Source organism: Tribolium madens, unplaced genomic scaffold, assembly GCF_015345945.1.
Source record: "Tribolium madens isolate multiple individuals breed KSU strain unplaced genomic scaffold, Tmad_KSU_1.1 Scaffold_1;HRSCAF=32;Tcas5.2_LG8, whole genome shotgun sequence".
Lineage (NCBI taxonomy): Eukaryota > Metazoa > Arthropoda > Insecta > Coleoptera > Tenebrionidae > Tribolium > Tribolium madens.
In genome coordinates, this window is record NW_025400984.1 from 5182768 (window position 1) to 5210310 (window position 27543).

General features: G+C 32.7%; 1 protein-coding gene across 5 annotated transcripts; it reads right to left on the bottom strand.

Annotated features, from left to right (window-relative positions):
- Positions 1-1691: 1691 nt before the first annotated feature.
- LOC123016326 (runt-related transcription factor 1) lies at positions 1692-27543 on the bottom strand. 5 transcript variants are annotated; one of them, XM_044416656.1, is made up of 5 exons: positions 26811-27543; positions 16822-16935; positions 8978-9082; positions 7771-7983; positions 1692-5128 (listed from the first exon to the last, which is right to left on the bottom strand). In XM_044416656.1, the coding sequence occupies exons 1-5, from the start codon at positions 27226-27228 to the stop codon at positions 4506-4508; spliced, it is 1473 nt and encodes a 490-aa protein (XP_044272591.1). In that variant the 5' UTR covers positions 27229-27543; the 3' UTR covers positions 1692-4505. The 5 variants fall into 5 exon arrangements, with proteins under 5 accessions (XP_044272591.1, XP_044272590.1, XP_044272592.1 ...); XM_044416655.1 differs by having other exon boundaries at positions 8978-9097; XM_044416657.1 differs by lacking the exon at positions 8978-9082.

The window sequence follows — 27543 nt, forward strand, 5'->3', positions numbered from 1 at the left end:
AAAAGAAAAATTAATATAATGGTAATTTGAAAAGAAAATAGTAAAAGTAAAGCAAAAAAAGACAACAAAACGTGTTCACTACTCTTGAGGTTAGATAATGTCGTTTTATTGAAATTGTAGTTCGAATTTTGTGTTTTTCTGGTACGATTAGTGATGACAGAATAATAAAACTAATCACTGAGTGTTTCCTAAGTTTGCAACATTTTTTAATAATAAGACGACAAGAATATAACTCCGGAAAAACTATTTGTAGATACGCTTTGTTTAAATTGTACTTAATTCGAACAAATTTTGTGTTACTATTTGAAACTTGAAAAAAATGAGCGTAGTAAGTAAACAGTAAGCTAAAATTGTGAAAATATGAATATCAAAACAAAATACAACGTGTTGCATAGTACAAAATTAATTTCGTTACATGTAGATTTTTCTATGCCGCTCTATTCTTTTTGAACCAGACAGTTCTGTCAATAGTGGTAGCTGTCAATCTTATAAAGTACCATTCCTATTTTTTTAAAGCGGCATTTTTTATTTTACCTGAAAAATCCATAGGCAACTAGAAACTCTAAAAGTTTCTTAGCTGTCATTTTGCAAAAGTTCTAATCGGTTGACATTTACAGCAAGGTTATTTATTCAGTTAGTAGGCACCAGAATATTTTACACCGTATTTTTTTTAAAGATTTGTTTTAATTAAATAAAATAAATGAAGACATATCAAAACAAAATATCGTTTTGTGTCACAAATTTTGTTGCATGATTCAAATAGTGTTCTAAAATAACAGTCGCGTATCATTTTTCATGCTAGTATTATAAATGTAAAATGTCTTAATTATTAATCATTTTACATTTAATACTTTTAAATTTGCGTTCTGCATGTTTTTGAACCCAACGCCATTATCTCGTAAAAGTTATTATCATTGGGTCGGGGCCATGTTGACCATAGTTCTATAAACAAATTGTTAATAATACCATCGTCCGATTGTAACTCACCCCGTCGGAGCATAGTAATGTAATTGCGTATCCAGATTTTACAGCCCCTGTTGGTCGCTATACGGTACACCTGCCACCACTAATTAGTAGGCTATAATGGCCATCCAAATGTCGATTAAACCTAATATACTGGCTGCGTGGAAATGAGACATTTAGTTCGACACCAGCACGTGCTCGCCCCGAATTACAAACTCCACTTTTTCCGAGGGTTGTTTTTCACCTCTACTCGACACTGTCATTAGTGAAAAATGCAATCGGAAGAAGTTTGTTTTATTTTTCCGCTTGGAATTTTTCTTGCGTTTGAATTGTTTACATCCAAGTAATTTGTTGCGGGTTTGCAGTAACTCAAAACGCGTCATGTTTGAAAGGGTTGAGCGTAGCAGTCGCCCTCAGAATTCCTTTATTTTTCGTTTCATTCCGCTTTTTGCTTTGAGTTCCATTGTCCCTTTTCTACTTCTCGCCACAAGCGGTCAATTTCAGTAAAAGTTCAGCAGCATTATTTGTTAAAAGGATCTCGTTTCTGTTTCACTTTGTTTTTATCACGAAAACTCCACCAGTACTAAGAGAAATTCCCTGAATTTCCAGCAAATCATCTGAAGTATTTATGTAACAATTTTAATGCATAGTTTTAAGTTTGAAGGATGATGATGAATAAAACACAACGCATTCTTTGAATATTTATTTGTTATCGTTGTTGTTTATTTTACATTTTTCCAACAGAAAAACTTACATAACAGGTATCGTAATTAATGAATTTCTTTAATTATAACTCAATGGCTTTTATACAGGAGGGCTAATCCAAGCATATTTTACACGATAGTTTTACAAGCTTAAAGCTATAATGGCCACATAATGCCCGTCACTCGCGCAAACATGTGGCTTTCTCTGTACATGACATGTTCTAACTTATACATTGTTAGATATACAACAGGGTCTTAACCTAGACTTATACAAATCGATTGCACATCGTTAATGAAACACGAGGTTCGTATGTTACCGCTCAAACTCTCAATTTACCCAATGTCAACACACACAAATTAATAACTTTATCCAACATAAAATTTCTGCTTACAAAAAAACATTAAATTGATTTTATAAACATAGTATACGTACCCTACAGGCAAAGAATGTCTTTTAGATTAGAATTAAGTCAGAATAGTGGGTTACTTTTGTAGTAAAATAATAAACTCGTATTTTTATTTCTGTGGATTTTACGTAGAGATTAAAATTTGATAAATTGATAGAGCAAATATAGCTATTAAGATAACAATAATTTTATAGACAGTTTACAGGTCGTAGTTTAAACTAGGCTCAGATTTTTAAGCTATAAAACTTGTGTTGTTTTCAAAATATTTTCCAGCACTAATAAACTCAGAAATCGTTCTCTCCCGAGAGAGAGAGAGAAATTAGCATAACGACGAGAGCGAGTTTCCATGATCTACCGAGATGTCAATCATTTTAAAACGCTCTATAGCTTTATGGTAATTTTGTTAAAGAATTACAGCCAATTTTTTGAGTTTTTCAACCAAGTCGTACAAAAAATAGAAGAAAATTGCTATTATTCCTTTGGTGTAAATGGCACCTCAGAAATTATCGTGAATTTCTCTCCCTTCATGTATAATATACATAATGAAAATAATATACCGTGTGACCAAAAAAAAATAAATTAGAGGAGACCACGATTAATACTCTACAGTTGGCAACACGTTGGCTGGGAATCTGGGCTGTAAATTTTCCACACAAACTGAGAGTGATGTCTAATGTCCATTCATCGTTTCGTTTTGTACAGCATCTTTGCAACAATAATAATTTGGTGCTCCAAAGTGAACATTATTTTACTCAAAATGAATAAAACGCAAACTTGTCAAAGTTTTCGCTGACATTTGATGTCAAAAATCAGGATTGCCATCTGAAGGACTTTAATCACCGCCTGCTCTAATTTTTTTTTTTTGAATGCACGGTACTATAATACGTTGTGATTGACGACGTATTTTATAGAAAAGCGTATATTGACGGCAACATAAGAGGTAAGCTTAAATGCAGCATAGAAACAGTATAAGATATTAGTGTTAAAAAAAATTGTTAACTTTTATTTAAATACAGGGTATTTCCGAACTAGCGCCTTAGAGTAAAATGCCAAGTAAGATAAGATGCCAGGAATGTGTAAAAAATATTTTCCAATTTGTTTTTGTTTTTTTTTTTAATTAAAGTAGACATAAAAATATGAAGCATGTAAATAAAATATTCAAACTAAAGACAAAATATATAATGAAGTTATCAATTACCACATTAACAATAATGTGGTAAAAAGTAAAAATAGAAATTACTTATAAATTAATGTCTATTCTTTTTATTTTTAGAAGCAGTCTGAAAATAACTTTAGAAACAATCATAAGTAATATCTTGAGTGCATTCCAAATTATCGAAATTTAAATAATTCTTACCAAAATTTTTAAATTCTTATTTTTTTAAATTTCAGGTACCTAATTTTCTTTTCTTTAATTCCATGTATATTAGATATTTTTTATTTTATTAATTTATGCTAAAGACGATTCCGACTTTTACCTCACTGGTACCGTCGCAACTACTTTTTTAAGATAAAACAAGTCAAACATTTAGTTTCTGTGCAAAAAAACAATTTGTGTTCCAATTGGACCCTCCTGACAAAACAAGCAAGAAGTTCCACTATTTCATAAAGAGGAATAAGTAAAGTGTCAGAATAGCTGTAGAAAATTCCAGAGATACAGCAATTTATCTTCAAATTAATAGAAAAACGCTTAATAATTCATTATTATTGTTTAGCAAAGCTTAGTACTTTGTAATTATAATAATCATAGTTATCAAAAAAAAAAGTAAATACTTGTCATAACACCAGTAATTCCATTTTATTTTTGATCGCCTTGATAACCCTTTATCTAACATTTTTAGCAAACTAAAGTTCTAAAGTGTGACCTGCGTAGACCAATTATAGTCGTTAAAATATAAGTTGAACCCGCCCTTACGTAGTTATATTTTTATTCAAGTTACATTAAATTGGGTGTTTTTACTTAGTTTAAAGAAAGTACTTTGTCGTAGAACTAAATGTAACCATGATATAATTCAGTGTAGCTGAGTTTGTTAATTGAAATCTTCCTAGAAATCACGAAAACATTTTGTTAGTATAATTTTTGCTCTTTCAAGTTTGGTCGACTAAATTTAAAATCAGTGGAGCATTCATCTGCTTACATTTTTGGACTATAAATATCTAATTTAATTCATTTGTCAAGTCAGTTAATGTTATAATTTGTTTTTTGCCCATATACACAACTAAAACCAATTTTATTACTTTAATTACATTATAGCGAGCGTAACAAAGTAAAAAATGAACATTGAATATTACCTAAAACTAATAAGTTCTCCTTTGATGTTCTAATGCGAAAAGTTTGAAACTTGGCGGAAACACACCCCTCAAGGTCTCAACAATCCTCTCAAAACTAGTCAACAATATTGCACAAAAATCACATTGTTTCTTCCGTCACTCAATACGGCCTCCACACCACCGCGTCACTGTTCTGTCCCGGCCCCCTCTGCCCCCCATTACTCGTCAACCTGGCGTCTTCCTGCCTCGCCGCCGCCGCCGCACAAGTCCCATTATTACTCAAGAGTAAATCCGTGGAGCCGTTCATCTGCCTCTGGTTGGTGGTGGACAGCTGATCCATGACCGTCTGCAGGTCATTATGATGACTTTGCGTCGTATGCGAATGCAGCGAATGGAAGTTGTGGCTCTGGTTGGCCGCTGAGTACAACTGCGAGTAGAGGAGACTCGCAGGAAGGACGGGATAGATCGAGTTGTTGCAGTTGCTGCTAGGATACGACGACGATGTCATGTTCTGGTGAAGGGGAAAGTTGGTGTTGTTGACGTGGTTGACGCCGAGGGTGCTTTGACTGGAGAGGATGTCGTCTTGGACGGGGCTCTCCGCGGCGCTGGAGTTGTCCGAAAGAGAGCGAGGGCCAGAAAGGCCGAAGTCGGAGTGGTTGGTGGAATATCGTGGAACTAGGAGGGACGAAGTGTGAGTACTGCTTTGGGAGTGGTTCGTGTGGTTTTGCGACGAGACAAGGCCTAGGTGCTGGTCCAGGTCTGTCGTCGAGGTGTCAGGGAGTACTAAAAAATAAACAAATGTCAGATTTTTCACAACTAAATAGCCTAAATACAAACTTGTTTTATACTCATACAGTCTCAAAATCAAAATTTTACAATTAAATAGTTTATTTTTTTTATTCATTTATATTTCTATTATAGTAACTCATAATAAATAAATCTGCTAAATAAATTTGAGTGCCAATGTAATGAAAAAGTAGGTTACATATACGTTGTTAATAACTGTACAAAATGTATTAAAAGATTGGCAGTTATTAGCATAATAAAAACGTTTATCTCGTAATTTTAAACCAATCTAAGTGTACATGTACATTTTTCAAAAATGCAGAAAGCATCCTTCCATTCAAGCAAGAGTTTCAAATTCCAATAGGCACTATTGCAGACAAAATACTTTAGTCATCATTTTTCTGTCACTTCAAAAAAATTCAAGTAAATCAAGCATTAACGTCAAGTAAACATTGATGATAATTTCAAATTATTTCCCTTGCTTCTGAGGACCAAATTGCAGGAAGATTGGGTACAGCAAAAAGTACTGTCACATTATTATTATGGTCACAGTATTCCAATTATGCCCAGATGTGTTAATAAGTACATAACGCTTCAAGAATACTCAACCCAATATTAATTTTTCTCGGGTTTTAATTAACCGATTCTCTTCAAATTTTAATCGTTTGTTTACTTCACCCTAGTAAGTAAGTAAAATTATTGCGATATTTTCATACATACTAGATGTTGTGTTTTCTATGTCACACATATATGTTGTCATCAAGGGGCGAAGAGCTTTTTACAATTTTACATTTGGTTTAGTTGATAGTGATAAAAAATAAACTTAATCATTCTAATGCTGGCTTTACAATTTTATATTACTCAAATGACATTGACGATCAAAGTATTTTGTTCCCAATAGTACCAGTAATGCAGGCACAATGCTTGAATGATCTTCTGTAACGAGTATTTTCCATTATTTTTTTTATTTCGCGCTTTTGTGTTGTTTTTTTTTAAAGAAACATTTTTAAATTAGGAAATTTTGCGTGATTTAAAAAAAAATAAATAGTGTTTAATTTTTGTGGAGAGATTAGAAAATTTACTGCGTCAAGGTTAACTTTATGTTGAGAAAAAATGAAACTGTCCACCGAGGTTTGTATACAATTTTATTCACAACCATATCTTTAATTTTTGTAAAAAAATAAATAAATATATTGATCAAGTCAGCTGTATTAGTCGTCGCAACAAATATTACAATAATCGATAATGTATGCGATTAATTGTGACAAAAGTGAGACTAGAAAACGAGGGTAGTAATGGAGGTAGGTAATAGAAGGTCAGTAATATGAAACTTTCTAACTATTGTCAAGGTTAGATATGTCAACATTACATATAGTGTATCCACGGATAGGTGAAAGGACTCTTGTAAAAGATAAAAATATTTCAATTAGAATTTTTATTTTTTGGGATTCAGTCCTGCTTGGTTAAAGACTAATTTCTAATAATTTCTAATAATAATTTCTAATATAATATAAGTTTTAAAAAATTAATTATGTCTCGGAAATGTACTAAAAAAGGTTGTTAAGAATCAACATTTAGGCCCGTATTCCAAATTTCAAAATCATTGGCCAACTAACTAATTTATTTGTTGTATTAATTTACAAATCAAAGAATTTTATTTTTAACAGTTTTTTTGTTAAGAATAAAAAGAAGTTAAATTTAGAATATTAGTAGATACTAAATACATTTTTGACGTTTTTGTTAATAGAAAGCAATTATTTTGGAAAAAAAACATGAAAAATCGATAGCCGATGATTTTGAAATTTTGGTACCGTATTTAAATCGATTTTTTTTTATCTTTTACAAGAGTCGTTTCACCTATCTGGGAACATACTGTATACAGTTGTGACTAAAAATAATTAAGACTTAAAAACGCAAATTAATTAGAAAATAAATTATGCCTCTGAAGTTTAAACTTTCTTCAGTAGGGGATAGTGAAATAGTGAAATTCTTATTTTATACAAGATGTTTTAGAACTTGCGCCCCAAAGAAAAATTCTAGGTAAAATAGAATACCAGGAACATGGAAAAAATGTTTAAAGAATTTATTTTTTTACATTTGACATTTATTTTGTGTTACTGATGATCTTATATGCATATGTCTTTTCATAATTATTTAGTAAAAGTACAAAATTTTTGTTAATATGAGCCACAAAAGAATGTGAAACATAGTTACAATTTAGGATACAGCTTCCTTGTTTCTTCTTCTATTCTACTAGTCTGCAGCAAGAAAACATGAAAAATTTTTGTAACCAGATAAATGACCAATGTTTATTAGAAAAAAAATTAATTAATTCAAACCACTATAACCCAAAACATAAATCATATTTTATTATTTTTCATGTCTCACATAATTTTTCGATGTAAACAAAGACAAAGTTTTTGCTTTTCTCCTTTGGACCAATTCCAAAAAAGCGTTATAAATAAGCATTCCAAAACGTCATTTTATTCAATTACAAGAATTGTCTGGCAAGTGTTCAAAACTGAATCAAAACTTTTACAACTCATCATAATTCTTGCATATTTACAAACAAAAACCAGCCACACATTTAGTTTATTTAAAAACAGACGCAAGAATTCGAAAAACTCCAACATACTCACATGAGGTGACGTTGGACGTTGAACCGAAAGCGTCTTGCGTGGACGATTGATCCGGGGTACTCCCCGAAAACCCCAAAGCCGGAGTATTAAACTGTGACGCCGTCGGCGCCGCACACGACCCCAACGTACTTGGGGTAAAATAAGGCGAATACGCCCCTGCAGCCCCATACCCCCAATGCGAGTTAGTGCTACTCAATCCGAATTGGGGCATATCTGAAAATTAGCAAGAGAGAGCTTTTTAGTGATTTATTCGGCATCACGTGACCGTGCAATTTCATAGCCGCACTTGATGAAACGCAAAACCGTTTTATATTGTAGTATCATCGGCCATAAACAGCACGCAGAACTGAATATTTGTCAATAATTTGCGAGCATTCCAATAACGTTAACAAAACAAACGGTTTGAAAAGTAAAGCAAAAAGCAATTAATTCGTTTTTGTGGCCTCGAATGGATTCAATAACATGTGGACAAAACACAGGTCTGATAGGTTTTATAAAAACGATAGCTCTGGTGGAGCATGACAGAGCTGCGGGTGGCACGGTCGATATGTTCATCAACTATATTATCCACATGAACAAAGTACACTAGACATCAATACTGCACCAGATACATTAACATACCAATTTATTTCTAACGTCAGCAGTCACACATTTGCTAAATTCTCCGTTAATTTTTTTTTTTTTAATTTCTAGAATTACTAAAAAATCATCCAAAATTAAAAAATGTACAATTATTAGAATATCTTATTATTATTAGTGTCACATTCTTTTTCTTAGCGACTGTACAAACCGCTAAAATGTAATTTTTAAAATGTAATGGGCTTTCAAAGGCTGTTGTTTTAAATTTTTTATTTTATCGCACCACGTGGTTATCCCACTCGTGCACACAATTTAATTATTGTGTCTTTTTTTTCTCTAATTGTTTTTAATTATAATCGGGCCGAGAGTGCGGGGGTTGTAGTCGCCCACCGCCAAACAGAATCCACTAAATCTTACGATCTCATTTCCGGCCACCCCTTTTATTATTCCACCGGGAAAAGCTCTCCGAATGAAAACAAAAACTCATTCATTACAGCTGTAAACAGAAATGCAAACAAACTAAATGATTTGAATGTAAAGTATTTAGCACTTTGCCACACTCGGGGATCCGTCAGTATTTATTTTGTGTTTTTTGTTCGTCCTGAAACTAATAAATGCTTCGACTTACTGTTGCAATTTCCTATCGGCGGCATCCTGAAGCCCGACAAAGGGTCCGATGCGGCGAAAGGAAAGGGCCGTTGCCCGAAAGCGAAATGAAATTGCTGCTGTTGCCCTAAAAGAGAAAGCACTATATTAAAACTAAGTACTGTCCTGCTCTAAGTGGAATTTTTTTCTGAAAGAATCCGACTTGTTTCGTGAGGAAAAGACGAGAAGATGTAGTATAAATCATAGAGCTCCTGGCAGCAGCCGTCGTGTGGAGCATTAAGAAACCGCAAGACTTGTACGCCAGATAGCAACTTGGCACAACTTTGTGCCAGTTTGTTCTGAATTGCTACAAACTTGCTGCAATATTAGTTCGCTTCAACCTTAAAAGGATACACTTTGGAGGAAGATCGCGTGTACCGAGAGGGTCCTTCTAAACACGCTCCGAGGATTATTCCTGCTTCCATACATGGTATTTTTAGTTCTACTAGAGACGTCAGAAATGGGAAAACAAGCGCAGCGTAATTTTAGAGAAACAACTGACATGTTGTTTTCGACTATTTCACTTGGAAAAGGTTATTTGGTTTCAAGACGTTGAAGGAAATTCTAAGATATTTTTATTCTTCAATGATTCTACTTTGCACAGCCCAATTTTTAAAAGTTCGAATTTTTTTAGAAATAACACTTTCTTTAAACTGTTGTGGTCGTTAGACGTTATTACATGTTTAGAATTAGTTTTACTGGTAAAAAAATTAACTGTAGCTATGATCTCTGTCATTTCTTTTGATAAACAATATATTTTGTTTTGTTCGGTTACGTTTTTTTATTGGAAAATAGCGTTTTCAAACTTAAAAGTTGATTTTGACAATTGTTACATGTTTTGCTAATAATAAGTAATTTTAAAGTGGTACTCAACAGATATTAATTTCTAAGAACGTGTCATTTCAACTAAAATTACGTTAGAATTATACAGTGCGATCAAAAAGTCTTTCTATCAAGTAGGCGTCCTAGTTGAAGACGTATGTTGCATGGCAGTTAGATGTCAAAAAATTATTTTATAAAAATTAAAACATTGAGCTAATTAAATTGAATTATCCTATGAAACGTCTCAAAACAAACTAAAATAAGATTTTTTTGGTGTTTATTCATAAAAATCGTTCACCACGGGTTCCTGTCATAATTTACATAAAAAAAATATTTTGACATTTCTCATTTGTCATTGCGACATTTTATCTTCCACAGACATACGTTTTAAATTTCTACGCTTGCTTGATAGACAGACTTTTTGATCGCACTGTATTTAATTAGAATTCAATTTTAGTATCTAACGTGAAAAAAATTATAAATTGAAATAAGTATTTTAAAGAGGGAGACAATGAGAAAACAAGAAAACAGCGCTAAAAATATAAGAAACGTTAAGGCCCGGTTTCTGGAAGCACATTTAACGGAGAGTTAAATTTAAACTTTGACCATGGCAACACTAATCAAAAACTCATTTCTTAGCAACGATCGAAAAATTAAATTATAACTGAGGTTTAACCATACTAGAAACATTAATAATTAATGTTGAAATTTAAATCAATTTTTTTTTATTTCTAGCAAGCATGTAGAGTTACTACTGATACTGATATTTCACATAACAAGTATGTTATACTTTTTTAAATTTGGCGTCTGAATTAGCGGTAACTATGAGTTTGTTGGGAATGGACCACACTTTTTAATAAAGTCGTTTTCATAATTATTAATATGCACCAAAGTAGTCGTTGAAAAAAATTATTTTAAGATGGCAACCATGCGAAAATTCAAACAATCCTAAGCTCAATCTTCTCCAAAAATTATTTTTCTAAATAAATGTGTACTCCAAGTAGCATAAAATAATTAAAATTAACAACGTAATTAACAAAGGGTAACAAACATAAAGATTTTTGTCATTATAGAGGTGATTAGATTTGTTCTGAATTACATTAATGACACTTTTTATGTGAATTGGTATTTAAATTAAAGATTTATTTAAACTACTACAACCTACTTGATACACATTAATATATGAGAAAGAGTATAGTTACGCTTGACGAGGTGTCAAATGTCAGATTAATAACTTTCAATTCGATGGTTTGTTCACAATTTGGTAAACTTTCATCGCTAGCTTTGACGCCAAATTAAAAAAAAAACAGTTATTATACAGCAGGGTAATTCATAATTATGAAGCAATGTGTGAACTTCAGATTTCACATGTCACATTTTCTGTTTTTTTTTCGTTTTTTTTTTGCTCTGTTAACACTATTTTTTTTATTACTCAAATCGATATCGTAATCAATTTCGAATAAAAAACGCATCTTTAATAACTCTAAAATGGACCTTTTCAAAGATATTTTAATTTAAAGTGAGGACTGCACAAGGCTGAAAGCAAAAAGTATAGATTTTGAATGAGTGATATCCACGGCAACGAATGATTATGGTCACACAAATAAAAAATTTATAATAATCCATAAGAAGAGTACCTTTTTTATGAAAAAATGATGAGACTTTTTGTTATCAAAAATAGGGGTTAATAGGTCGAAAAAAATTTTGGGAGAAAAATACTTTTTATTTTTATTTTGGCTTATTAATGCTCAGGTAAGTGTGAAAAATTTCAACAATTTTATTTAATCAGAAGTGGGGATTTCTTTTCTGCGCGTAATCGATGCCCCACCCGGTACTCCGCTATTTAATTTTTTTTGTAGAGGGGTATTCGTGGTTAAAATTATGCCATACATTTTTTAATCACCCGATATGTATAAATTTTCCCAACGAAATGAACGGTTTTTCACAGTGCTAAAAATAAAATGTACTCGTATGTAAGTCACAACAATTACTACTTACCTATAGAATAAATTTGTATTGTTTATTTAGATGGATGAATAGGTTCAAGTTGTGAGAAAATGAGCAAATATAAGATGATAATTGGAGAAGTTGCAGAACAATAAATGGAAAATACATATTTATCTTGTCTTATATTTTCTTTGTACAACTGCATTCAAAGAAAATACAGGTTGCACCAGAACTCGCGCCCCAGAGAAAAATTTCATGTAAGATACCAGGAACATGAAAAAAAAAATTGACATTTATTTTTTGTCATTTGACATTTTTTATGTCTTTTTAATGATACTGATAATCTTGTATATTTTTATTTATAATTGTTTAGTAAAAGTACAAACATTTTGCTAATAAAAGCCACAAACAACATTAAACAAAGTTACAATTTAGGATACAGCATTCTTGTATCTTCTTCTAATGGCCTGTAAAAACTTGGAAAATTATTTTTCCAACAGGAATAAATAAAATCAAAGTGCAAAACTTAAACTCTCATAACTTTGAAATTTTAATAGATAAAAATTTTTTAACATTTTTTCCATGTTCCTGGTATCTTACCTTATATGGCATTTTTCTCTGTGGCGCGAGTTCTGGCGCACTCTGTATTTGCACACAGTGAACGGTTGTTTTACTTTTTAATAATTACATTTTGTTATATTATAAGAGTTTTGCTTGAATACAAAATTTAAAATTTATTAAGCGCTATTTTAGTATAATAAGAAGCCGTTTCGGTCGAGTTTTGGCGTCAGGTTTCTGCGGTCCATTCAGTGCAGGACCACGATGTGCATCATCAATTCCGTCTGGTTACGACTTTAATTTCCCCACACTGAATATTTCATTCAGCACTAGGTATTATCGGATCGATTCAACGTTAGTTACGTTATAAATCCATGCATCCAAGTCAAATATTAAGGTGTAACAAACCACAAACATGCGTAAATTGCAGTACGCGTAATGATTAATTGTGTGTTGTAGAGGAGCGGTTGATGCAATTAAGTCTCTTTGCAAAAACCAACCCTATGTAATTTTTTCTCGAAACCCATCGACTCAGCCAGATCTATTGTAATGATCTTGAATTGATGTAAATGAAGTATCCTCAGCAGGATAGTTGGAAAAGGGTCCGAACACGTGCAGATGAGCTGGTTCTAATTAATTAATCAACCAATTCAATTCATTAATTCAGTTCTAGAGCTCTTGCGAATTTAGGCAAATTCACACTGATGAATATTCACTCGAGATCTATTCTAACCCTTCGTTTTTTTTTTCAATGATTTATTTTTCGAAATTCCTGCTGCGTGTTAGACACAACAAAGAGGGTTATTTAAGACGAAGAATGTGGAGAAGTAAATAAGAGTTCGAGAGCGTGTCTTTGAGAGCAACAGGTGAGAAAAATTCCGAAGATTTCCTCGCGTTATAATTAAACTTTTTCCTGCCGCCGTTGCAGGAAAAACCTTTCAGAAACGCGTCAAGTGTCCTCTTTCTCACCCCCGTTCGTTCCGATCTAATACGTGTCAGCAGGAAAGTGTCCAGCTGTCGCGGAGATCTCGTCCCTGTCCTGCTACACTCCGTCACCTCCTGCTGATACCAACTGCTACAGACGTTAATTAATATATACTCGCAGGAAATGTAATTATTTCCTGCGAAACGTTTCCTGCCGTAATTATTTTACATGGTTGATTATGTGTCGCAGCTATTGTGTAATTTTAATGCTGTTTATTACGGGGGGTCCTGATTAAAGCGGAATATTCTGCCAGTGACAGAACGACGATAACTAGATGAAAAGGGAATGGTGGGATGGGGCCCACCCGACGGCCGCGATAAAAATTATTATGGGACGGTGTGTGATGGTAGATGATGCCAAAGTAAACACTGTAAAGAAGAAGAGAGCAGTCGGAGCGGTCTTTTGTGGATCGGTTTCAAAGGCATTGCCGACGGGATTATAACAGATTCTTAATTGCGTTTAAAAGGCGTAAAAATATTGGCTGCGTGCATGTTTCACACCCGACGTCGCGGCGCTATAAAAACATGCTTTATAGAGGGTTTTGGCCGACGAGTGGATGCGAGATGAGGCAATGAACCGGGGACAAGACCCACCACATGACAAAGAAAAAACTCATACAAAAATAAGATTTTACATAAAATTATATCAACTTATAGTAAACAAGTGATTAAGTTATTGGTATTTTTTTATAAGTTTGCACCTTAACTCAATTTAAAATTAAACAAGAATAAAATAGTATAATATGTTATTAAGAGTAAAAGTGATAGTTTATATGGCGAAGCTGAACATTTTTCATTCAGCTGAGCCATAAACTTACTTTTAGTTTGAATAATATACAGGGTCGCTAAAAAGTATGGATACAGTAAATATAATAAAAACTATTCAACAAAACTCGTTAAAATTTGGTATATGCTTAAATGTATTTAAATTACATCATCTCATATATTTACCAAACATCTATTGCCATTTGTTCTGGGGATACAAGGCTAACTTGATTTTTTTTAATGTCAAGAAATTTAATATTTTTTCTGAGTTCAGTGATGTAACACATGCAAACCTTATTAAAAAAAAATTATCGAACTAATTAAATTTTGAAAAATGTATTTTTTTTAGCCTTGGAAATGTTGTTTTATCTATCGTTAGCTCTTTGTCGCCTGAACTTTAACCAAAAAATAGATAAACTGTTTCCCAATTGCTGCTAAACCGTTCTGAGAATATTTAGCTATATCCATACTTTTTAGCGACCCTGTATACTATTTTATCCGCAAATGTATTCAAATCGAGAGTAAAGAGTAATACAATAATTAGAAAGTAAATGAACAAAATGAACAGGACGCTTTGAAAGTATTGAAACCATAACGACTCTTATAAACAATAAACAAAACGTGTTAGCTCTTCAGAAATTAGTGAAGCAGCTAAAGCAACAAAAAAGAAGTAACATTGCGATACATATCAATAACATCATTTTAAATGTAAAAACGCTTAGTCCCAAAAATAAAATTTTACTCCATGGCTGAAAACTAAAACTTGTGTTGTGACATTTAGTCATAAAAATGGTTACTTTTGAGATGTTTGCCGATAAAAATTTATATGTATTTATGTCAGTAGCCTAAAATTTTACTAGGTAGTACCATAAATAGTTTTTTTTTCTGAAAAAACTCAAGTTTTCACAACTTACATTTCACACGTTTTTGATTAGACGTATACTATGCAGTACGTATAAAGTTGAAAAAGTCCATTAGTGACTTTTAAATGGTAAAATTAAAAAAAAAATTGTATGGGACATTGATAGATACTAATCTAGTGCATCACCTAAAATTATTTTCAACCATACAGCATGTCCCAAAAATAGGATACGATACGATGTTCTTTTAAATGAAATATCGTATGTGTCTTGGCATTTTTGGATGTAGTCTTTTAAAACAATGTTTTTACGCTAAACTTTTATTAGTCGATTTGGCTTACTTTTAGAAATAAGACGATTTTTTGACGAAAAAAATATTTTAGTGTTTTGCATTTGTAAAGATTAATAAATTAAGAAGTTTGTTAAAAGTTAAATAAGGTTAAAAATTTAAATGGAACACCCTATTTTTTTAAATCTAATAGATTAATAAATTGTCTATCTGAAAAAATAAACTTTTAATGTCTAGAATTGATAAATGAAAAGCTATTTAACATTCAATATTAATTGTAGCAACAATGCCTATTAATATCTGAGCATTGTTGATAGGTACTATGGCAACCATAGTAATTCCACCACGGATCACTTATCCGTTGATTTATCCAGAGATTGTAAAAGTCGTTATAAATACTGAAATTCAAATTATTTTATTGTAAAAATAAAGAATAATGGATTCAGTTTAAAACACAAACGTGATTATTAAGTGATATTTCTTGTATCTCTTGTGCAACTGTGCACTTTTTGAATACTGAAACAATAATTATTTTTAGTAATTAGTAATTTTTTTTAATGATTAACGTTAAATATTTTTTTAGTTATTGATTGATGAAAAGTAAATAATTTTAGAAAAACAATTCAATAATTTTTTAAATACAAAATCAATTAATAGGGTGTTCTATTAAATTTTTTTAAGTTATTGAACTTTTAACAAACACCTTCATTTTTTTATCTTTGCAAATGCAACACACTAAAAAAATGTTACAACCTTATACCTTGTACCTTCTTCTTTGCGGTTGTAAAAAAAAATTAGATGTCTTAAATTTTGTGTCATAAATTTTTAAAAACTGCCTGTTTTCGTCAAAAAACCGTCTTATTTTTAAAACTAAGCAACATCGACCAATACAAGTTTAGCTTAAAAACATTGTCATAAAAATCTACATCCAAGAACATTAAGAAACATATGGTGTTTCATTAAAAACACAAGTTTGTACAGTATCGTAACGTATTTTTAAGTTAAGTTTAAGTTTATAGTTGAAAATAATTTTATGCGATGGACTAGATTAGTATCTGTCAATGTCTTATATACAGGATGATTCAGCTTAAATGACCCATTAGACCCCTCTTGGCAGACAAGCTATAATACACAAAGGAATTATTCCTTGATTCATATTCGAAATTTGAAAATTGAATCGAAAAATATCGTTCTTTGATTCTCGACATTTTAAAAATTTAATTTTGAAAAAAGGAATAAGTGCATAATGTATTATGTGTTGTCTGCCAAGAGAGGTCAGGTGGGTCATTTAAGCTGAATCACCTTGTATATATATTTTTTTTATGTATATATTTTTTTAAATTTTACCACTGTATGTATTAAATTGTATTTTTTTGTTGAGCTGAATGCTGATGTGTGATATTATATTGTTTTGGCAATAATCGCGGGTTTCATCCCAACTTTAAAGTCGATCATCTCACGTAATATTAAAGCATCGTCATCACATCTCTGCAACATCAATCGGCCCCTTCTTCCTTCACACAACCCCCACAAACACCTAGTTATCAAGTCTGAATTTCCGGTAAACCCCTAAAGATTCCGGTCTCCCTCCCCGCTACTCACTTGTCTTCGATCTCGGTTCCCTGGGCCCATCCACCGTCACCTTGATCGCCTTATTGTAGGTGGCGACTTGTGGCGGACTGGTTGAAACCATGATGGTCAGCGTGAAACTCTTTCCTGTAACAAGCAGATAGGTAATAATCAGAAATCGAATTAGCCTCGTCGTAGGCGGTGGGGGCGGCGGTCCAAGCTAGTTAACACTTACACGATGCGGCGGAATGCCGGAGGTGGCGGCTTAAAAGCGGCTAACCGGGGACCTGACCGCGACCCGGGTTCGTACCAGCCGGTGGCGGCCGGCGGCGGCGGCGGCGGCGTTCGCGTGACGCTCTCACCGACTCCACTCCTGCGGTACACCCGCACTGTTAGATGCGGCACGCGAGCATCATCTCGTCATTTTTTTCACGGGGGGCGGCGAAAAATCGATGCGTTTAAAGCCGGCCGCTCGGCGGTGTGTTTGAGGTATCACACAAACCCTAATGGCCGGGTTAAACACATCAAGTAGTGTGCATTTTTCACCGAAAGCTCACCTACACACCTGCCGCAATTCTAGCGTGCGGCAAACCGGGGGCGGCCGACCGACGCCACCCGCAACATTTTTTAAGCCGGATTTACCGCCGACTCACTAAGCGGTCGACAAATACGAACATAAACACTGAATTTTTACCAAATAGATGATGAGAGGAACAAAGTTTTTCCAGGATTTAGATGTGTTGCAGAGTTATAAAATTATTTTCCAAATGGAACTAATTCTCATTAATTTAAACGTTTTATCAATCATTTATTGGAATTGTGGTCTTTGAAACTGTCAGATGCTTCATTAATATTTAGCGATCTGTATGTGAAACGTTGCGGGATTGAAAACATTTTACGAAATGCAAAATTTATATATTAAATTTATTAAAGTATTTCATAGTTGAATGGACAAATAGAACAGGAGCGAAATTCTCCACTTCCAAAACAAAAATTGTACAATTTTACAAACATAAGAAACTTAAAGCTGATATTACACTATATCTCAACAAAGAAAAGCTTAATCAAGCTAAAACCATTAAATTCCTAGGAGTCATCTTTGATCAAAAAATGAATTTTAAAGAACACATTGAAAATCTAAAAATTGAATGTACAAAACGATTAAATATGATGAAGATCCTCTCAAACAATTTATGGGGAGCTGACCAAAAAACACTACTTCTTTTCTATAAAACGGTTATCAGATCCAAAATAGATTATGCGTCCACTATTTACGCAAATACTACTAAGACAGTTCTTAAAAAGCTCAACCCTAAACATAATCTAGGCATCCGACTAGCATTAGGAACTCTAAGATCTGCACCGGTCAGCAACTTATACATGATCTCTGGGGAACCTACTCTAACTTTTAGGAGAGAACAACTTGAACTGTCATACCTTACTAATGTACTCAGTAATAAAGAGAACATTAATTATAAATCCCTTAGAAACAAAAACAATACCAACTTGTATAAAACCAACTCAAACATAAGAAAACCAATGAACATCCGAGCACAAAATTATTTAGACTCCTTAAACATCGATATAAATTGCATCAATAAACATTGTCCACATACTCACCCATATTGGACACACTCGCCTCCTTTAATAGATCTAAGCCTGCGAGAATACCCTAAAGAAGACACTAATCCAGCAATTTACCGAACCAACTTTCGCAATAAAGTTACTACAATATATAAAAACTTTACCTGTTACTACACTGATGCCTCTAAGAATGACACCGGGGTCGGCGCTGCTATCATAAATAACAACAAAAGGATACGAGTAAAATACTCTAACATGATAAGCATTTCTAAAGCCGAACTAAAAACTGTGAAACACACCCTCCAAAAAATCAAGGCTTCCCCCGAGCGAAAATTCTTAATCTGTACAGACTCACTAAGCTCAGTACTCACTATCCAACACTCCCAATATCCTAACAACCTTGCTTCTGAAGTCAGATCCCTTCTAAACGAATTAATACAACAACAACAAAAAGTCGTCTTAATGTGGATTCCATCCCACACTGGTATCGAAGGCAACGAAATAGCAGACCAAACAGCAGTCACAACTTCCCAATTAAGCCCAGACATTACAGACCTATATGTGGAAAAAGCTGACTTAAAACACTTTCTCAAAACAGAGACAAAAAAAATACGAAAATAAGGGACAACTACAAAAAAAACTGACTACATGCCTCCAAATATCTGAAAGTGAGAAAGATAAATTAAACCGCAGAGAAGAGGTCACAATAAACCGACTCCTAAGTGGACACACTCGATTAACCCACATGTACCTAATGGAAAAAAAGAACCCCCACAGTGCTGCCAAAAAAAATTAGACGTCACCCACTTATTCCAGTGTCCAAAAACTGCGCAACACCGCATAGATGCTGGACTAACACACCCACCGTACACAAACGCAAGACACATAATTAATTACCTTAAAAGTGTTAAACTATTAGATAAATTGTAAAATGAAATAAACAACCACTGTATTATGCGCTAATGACCGATGTAGTCGATGCGCTAAAATTAAAAAAAAAATGTATTTCGATTGGTAATAAACTAGTAAATATTAATTTATTTTTGAACAATATAAAATTTTATAAACATATTTATTTTAAACTTTAACGAATTTATAAAACATTCCAATTTAAATTTATATCTATTTTGTTTTTCTTTGTTTAAAAAATATAAAAACCCAAACATTTCACTTTCAACTTTCAAAATTTAAACTTAATAACGAATATTCCTAAGTGAATTTAAAATTAAGAATAGCGTAATTTTAACACAGCACATACAAATTAGTAATATGTTTCATTGCATTCAACGTAGAGTGATTTTATATAAATAAATAACAACAGAAAATGATGATAAAAAACTAATTCAGATTAAGGGCCAGTTTCAAAATCAAATTAAAGGAACTTTAATAAATCAAATAATTACATATTTTTAAATATAAATAAAAATCCAAAAATAGGAAAAACAAATGTGTCAACAGTCAACACAATTAAAAAAAAAACATTTTTTTGATGGTCTAATAGAGGTAGGATAAAGTTTCACATAGGCGGAATTTGGTTCTTTGAATAGCCATATTGTCATTTTAGAGTCATATAAAATATATTTCATTGAAGAATTAAAGCAGCTTTTTTTACAAGACTCTATGTGTCGCTAAAAGTTACAATGGTAATTTTAACTTGGTTAAAAACAAAAAAATGTTATTAGTCGCCAATGAGTTAACTTAGGATTTAATTTGCATTTATTTTATTACTTAGTGCTTAGAAAACTTTTTCATTAGTAACACTTGTTAAATAATATAGTTTACATCCTTTTAGTTGAAAATGCAACATTTTTTCATGGCCAACTGCGAACAAAAATTAAAAGATATTTTTTTGCTAAAAATGTATTATAATAATCTGTTACAAACATATATTTAGATAAAAAAAAAAAAAGTTTTTTAAAAATGACATAGTCAATTATGATTCCCATTTTAAAAAATACAAGTTTATCTTATTACGGCTAAACAAGTACTGAAAAAAATAGTTAACTACATTATTAAATTCTTCGTAAAAAAAGTGCCTTAATAACGAAGATATGAATTTTTCTAGATTTAGTAAAATCTCAACTTTTGTCTGTAAGTCGAAAACAAAAGACGATAGCGGGATGCGGTTTAAACTAATATTATTTTCTCAAAAAATGAGAATGTATCACTCATTTTTGGGTAAACCTCTTAGTTTTGGGCATCTAAAATGCAACACCCTGTACATACTTATTAGTCTTATTACATAAGTAGCTATTTATATTAAGTAAAATATAAGAGTGTCTCATTTTTTGGAAAGATGTTAAAATCTGCACTCCTCGTCAAAAACAACGCAACATTTTAAAATTTCTTAACTATATGAGATTTATTTATTGATTGAGTTCACAAAAGAATTAAAAGCATTTTGTCACTCGGTTGTTTGCAATACTGCAACCGGATATGGCTTTAGTTTACAAACAATTGATGTAACAAGATTGTTGGCTGTAACTGCACTTAATTTGAATGCAATTTGATGTGTAAAATGAAGCTGTCAAATGGAAATAACCAAAAGTACCTAGTATTAATTTCAAAATTCATTATTTTTAATCACTTTGTATAAAACTCAGAATTCTGTTGAAAAAGGGACTTGCTATTAGTTTTCAATAACTGTTCGAGAAATTAGTTGAAAAACACAAATGGGTTCTATTTTTTTACAATTATGAAAATAGGATACAATCTCAGGTTTGCACTAAGAAATTGTATTCTAATGTTAAATAAAAAACAATATGACTATGGCAAATATGTCTCACACATAAAAAACAATTTTTTTTTTAATTTGGTAATTTTAAAAAATTGCATACTGCTTTATCTGTAAATTTATTATTTATTTTATTAGGTAAATCAGAAAGATTCATAACAGAAAAAATAAGTTTGTCTCAAATAATTTGTGGCCCTATAAACCCAGCAGAAAATTTTTGCCATACGATTTGTTTGACCATCAATAAGTAAACAGTGAACACTATACATAGATGCCAGCTTTGTACCTAAATTTATTTACATATTTTAAAAAAATAATATTTTTTTGTATTATTCATAATTCAAGAAATAGATGATTTGAGATTAACTTTTCATAATAATCCGATAGCATTTGTCTGAGCCGTCAAACCGTTCCAGGTGAGAATCGCTAATCCGGTATTATCAGCTGATTATTTGAATCCAGCATGTTTCTCGTTAATTACTTCTCAGCGTCTCGAGATTGTGCGAACGAATATCTAGATATCCTCCCTCTGGTTTAGTCAATGATTAATGTAACGGTGTTAAGAGAACGTCGTCCCGTGTGATGGGCTCTCTTCTGTCTTCTCTCTCGTATATCGATTCGTTTTGCGGAATTAAGCCGATCTAATCATCGGCGAGAGCATTAAAATTGATAACAACACAAAGTGCATTAGTAAAACCAGATTAAACAAAAAGCTTCTAAAAAAGGAGCTTCTGGCCGACAACGATCAAAATAAATATTGGAGAGAAACACACACAAAGCCGGCCAGTAATCCGGTCGACCAACAAGCGAGCGTAGTTCATTTCACCATGTAAAACGCAATCGATTATGTACACTTTTGGATTTATTCGTCGGCTGGTTTAATGAGTTTCGCGGTGCTTGCTACTGAACACAGGGGCGGAGATACGGACTCGGACACCCCGCAGACCGGCCCAGACAACACCATAATGACTATCCGCACGACATTCGCACCCTTTCACCTTTATAACCCACAAAGTTAACAAAAATAAAACTACTAGGTACTTTGTTTGCCCCTAAACTACAAAAAATTAAATCCAAAAAAATTAAATCAAAAAGGGTAAAAGCTTCAAACAATTGTATGTAAAAAGGATAATTTTAAAACCGATTTACTGTGGTTTTGAAATTACGCTAGCAACATTGAATAAAATAGAGACCTAAAATATGAGAAGACTAAATACATATCTCGGTATTTTATTCAACATTGCAAAATTAATTTCAAGACCACAAGCCATTTTACTCAAAAATTTAATAAGTGACATGCCTCCAAATTTGCAAAATTGTAAAGTAATCATACTGATTTTGCATATAAAGTTACAAATTAAAAGAAATTGTAACGACGTTTCGATTTATTAATAAATCTTCTTTAGGTGCATCTACTGTCTTCTTATAAATACAGGCTGCTCATTTTACTTTGTGTAAAGTATTATAACTATTTTAAATCGAATAATCATAGTCGGTGCTTGACTATTGACATTGAAAACTTCAAAAAAAATTAAATTCAAAACTCAAATGTATACATCTTCTCACTTCAATTAATTGCTCATAATCTTCCGAAAAACACGATTTAATGGAATTTTTTTTCTGGGTATCTTATACCATAAGGCGAACTGCGGCATTCTCACGAATTAATTATAACTGAAATTGATTTTGCAATAAAAACTGACAAAATTCCACGATCTAAACAGCAGCTGTCTATTCGTTTATTAAAAAAATGACATTTTAAACACAAAGCCCGTCACATTCTTAAGCCAATAAAATCCGTTACCTTGTGTGTATCGTTGAATGTTCTATTTGCTCCTCACTTGTAAATAACTATTATAAACAGTACAAAAAAGGTTCTGACGTTTGAACAAAATATTTCAATATTTGAAAAATTCGTACAGTTAAGGACACGAAATTTTGGACAGGACTGTCAATTTACTGACATCATTTCCAAAATGGGCATTGTTTATTATCTTTATTTTAGGTGTGGTCACAGAGCGATTGTCATTCTGACAGTTCTTTAATGTAATTTGAGATATAAATTAAATTATTTGACTTTTAAATATGTTATGACAATAAAGAATGGTTTAGACTACAAATTTTTCTATTTACACAAAGATGTCTGTCAGAAATTTTGTTCCTTTAGACGTATATTGTCGTATCAACAAGAAATTACTGCCTAGAATTTAGAGATATTTGTGAATAGGTTGGCATAAATTTGGTTAGGTTGGTTTTTGGTGACACACAAAAGATATTGTAACCAGTGTCAAAATTTAGGCTGAATCACCTGTCAGCTTGTATGGATAATTTAATAGATAGTTGACAGCAGGTTGACAGAAAACGTCAAGGGGTAACTAACTTTATGCTTTCAAAATTACTTCTGAAAATTCTAGTTACAATCAACATGAAAATAGTATATTAAAATACAAGTTGCAGAAGGTATCTATTCAAGCACAAATTTGAAATGAATGCTTGAAGAACCTTCTGCAACAAGTGCTTTATACTATTTTATTCTATTTTGCCGCTTTATATCATTTCATAAATTAAAAAACAAAAATTTTAATTTTTTTTCTAGAGAATTTTGCTTTGGTTGGCCACATTTGAAATTAAATAGTGAAGAAAGTCCGTCACTAAAATTAAATTGACGCCGACTTATTAAAGCACTTAAATGACGTCACTTGAGTGCTGGAATAGTCTTATCCTAAACGCAAAATAGAAAAACGTAATTTTTCTAAAAGTTCAAATTCTGGGTGGTAATTTCTTGTTGACAAATCCCATAATCTGGCTAGCCAGTTATGAGACATTTTCAAGATGAATGCATTGACTTTATAAATTGACATTAACTTGTGAAACACAAATAAAAACGATTTTTTTTTGTATTCAAAAAGAAATTATTAGATTCTGAAAAAAAATTAAAAACATATTAATGAAACGATTAATAATATATGTATTCATTCACTTATGTCGTTATAATCTGGAGACTTGAACGCTGGAGCAAAGAAAATTCTCTTAGACGGTTTCGTCTCCGTCGGTGAAAAGTCGTGCGCGCATGCCGAAAAATGGGAAAACCCGCCTCGCGGAAAACCGACTTGTCGCGGAAAAGTGTCAACAGATTATAAAAGTTAATCCGGCGTAAAATGAGCTGTTTGTCTGACGGCACCCTTTTCATTTTCTCGTCACGAAATTAAACCGACAACGCGACTGGATACGATTTCGTTTAAAAATAAAGTTTGAGCTGGGATTATAGAGGGCACAAAACGGACGTTTTTCCGTTATGTTGACACAAACCGGGAGAGTTGACCTAAACGCGAGATTTGTCAATAGGGTTAACCCGAAGGTATTATCGACCCAATTATCTACAAAACAACTCAACTTGTGCCGTTAATGTTAGATAGAGAAGAAGACGGTTGCGACCCCGATCAGAATTGTAAAATTCAAATTGATCCTGAAAATTTAAAAAGGGAGAGCAAAAAACACCGGCATTTGAAGACCTGTTGCTGTATCTCACATTAAAACGTGCTATTTCAACTGTTTTTTTTTATTTTACATAATAGCGAATGCCTAAATGATATTGACAAAAATTTTTACTCTACTTATAAATACGATGTCACAAGAAAAAAAATATTTTGTTTTTCTGAAATGTATAGTTTCTCATTATTTCCGAAATTATTGTTTTTAAAAAAGACATTTTGATTTTAGAAACCTGAAGATGTCAACGAATATTTTTTATTGTGTGTCTACAATATTGCTTCTAAGACACACTCATTTATTGTCCTTTAAGAAATAAATAATTATATTATTAGGAACCGTATGATTTGTTTGTAAGACGAATTCAACCTCAAAATTATAAAAAGTCTTTGTTTCAAACTTATGATTAAATCAATGAAAATGTACAAATTGAAGTTAAATTTTATATTTTAATTTTTTTCTTTAAATTTAAGTTTAAGTTTAAGTTTAAGTTATTCTTGACAATAATTTTTTCAAAAAGGTTATATTGTAAATGTTGATATTTAAATCTATTTGTTACTCTTTATTATTACATTCCAGCGACGTATTTTTCTATAAAAAAAATTAATTTTCGAGGAAAATTGTATGACTCTATCGAAGAACTAAACTGAATTTAGTATTTAATATGATTACCATAGCAATATAAAAAATTTCCAGAATTTTTTTGACTCATTAGCTAAAGTAATAATACAATAATTGCCAATTGACTGTTTACAAACATTTTTCCAGCAAGTAAATAAATAAATAAAACAAATATATATGTAAATTACTAGGTATAGGTAGCTATACTCTTTTTTATATTAATGTGCATCAAGTAGGTTGTAGAAGTCTAAATGAATCTTTAATTTAAAGTCCGATTTACACAAAAAGTGTCATTAATGTCATTCAAAACAAATTTAATCACATCAATATTGCCAAAAATCTTTATGTTTGCTATCCTATGTTGATTACGTTGTTAAGTTTAACTATTTTTTGCTATATGGGATACACATTTATTTGAAAAAATAATTTTTAGAGAAGATTGAGTTTAGGATTGTTTGAATTTTCGCATGGTTGCCACCTTAAAATGAACCTTTTCAACGACTACTTCGAAGCACATTAATATGAAAACGAGTATGCAATAATTCATAAAAAGACTGTTCAAAAAGTAAAGTTAAATGTGTACATTTAAAAAAAAATGACAAAGATGTCATACGAAAAATTTTAATATAAAGAATATTGTTTAATATAAAATATATTTTCCCTTATAATATCCCAAGTGCATTGATTGTTTCCCGAAATTTTTTCGTGTGATTGTCGAAAACGTCATTAATAAGCCCGAATGGAACCAATTACGAGAAAAAATGTCCGGATTCGAGAGGCATTCGGGTGAAAATTGCATGACATCACGAATTCAAGTAAGTACGTCTTAGTTTTTGATGTTTAAAATAAAGTTTTACTAAATATTTGAGCTTAGTTTTCGTGTTAAAATATTTTAGCTAATGAGTCAAAAAAAATTCGCCAAATTTTTGTGTTGCTATGGTAATCATATTAAAAACTCAATTCAGATTGGTTAGAGTAATGCAATTTTCAGTATGAATAAAATGTTTTATTTATTTAAAATTATAAACAAAGGTCTAAATCCTGATTTATTGAGTAAAAATGCAGGAACTATTTAACTCATTTATAAGCGGCTCCCCATGGATTGCTGTTGCAATATGCAGTATTGATCAAACAGAAAATTGCTTATGATTTATTACCGGTACTTATTGCAACTTGAAATTAGTATTAATAATTGAATGATATGAGATCAAACATCAGTAATTGAAAATAAAAATGTGCGAGTGCAAATAAGAGAAAAACATTAATTTAAAATTCCACATGATATTTTAGATTGGCGTCTATTTTAAAAACTAAAAATAAAAGTGCATTTTTGTGAAAAGGAAAACGTTTGGCTTGTTTTTCCATGGCAAAAATAATTCAAATTCCGCAACAAAGCCATTTCGGAAGAGTGTTATGCTTAAATGGGTTACTTCGGCAACAACGGCTATAAGCCATTACCAGATTAAACAGGCAGGTTTTTATGTCAGTCTGAATTGAATTGTGGCTTGTTTAAAAATGTGTAGTGGTTTTTTCATCCGCATTTTTCCATCGGTTGGGGTTGAAAATTAGCGACGGCACCTCCTAACCGACTCACCTCTTCCGCTCCTTCCGACGAACCTGAGATCGTTAAACTTGGCCACTTGGTTCTTCATAACCGCCGTGGAGTTCCTCAATTCGGCACAATAGTTCTCGTCGTTGCCCGCCCTGACGGTGACGACAGTGCCGTCGCCAACGTCCCCAAGAGCCACCACTTTGAACGCCACCGGCAGCGTCTTGTTGGACCTCCAATGGGGCGGGAGCACCGTGCACACAAACAGAGGACTGCCGGTGCGGATCAGCTCCCCCGGGTGCTCTGAGAGGAAGTCGTTGAGGGTCCGCTCGGCGAGGATGTCCGACGTCATCTTAGTGTAGGTGTCGTTGATGACGCTGGAGCCTTCCGGCGAGGCCGCCGTCCCCGTCGCCGTCTGCGAGTTGGCCGTCAAGTGCATCGTGGGATTCCACTCGCCGAACATCAAGTCTCCAGAGGGGCCCCCATGGTCAAAAAAAGGCGCCGCGTGACACGCATCCGTCGGTTGCTAAGCAACACATGACGTAATGTCAACACTTTTTCTGAATGAAAACTTGGTGGGGTGGAAAAATGGGGCGCACTTTTACATGCCGCGGCGTCGGGACACCGTGTGGAACGCGTCGCGGGCGTCGTACAACTGCGGGGTTACCACACACGGAGCGGCACGCACGCACCACACACGAGGAGGCGGCCGACGCGACTACCACCTCGGAGGAACCACCAAGAGGAATTCTTCCAGAGGAGGCTCCGAGACGCCGAA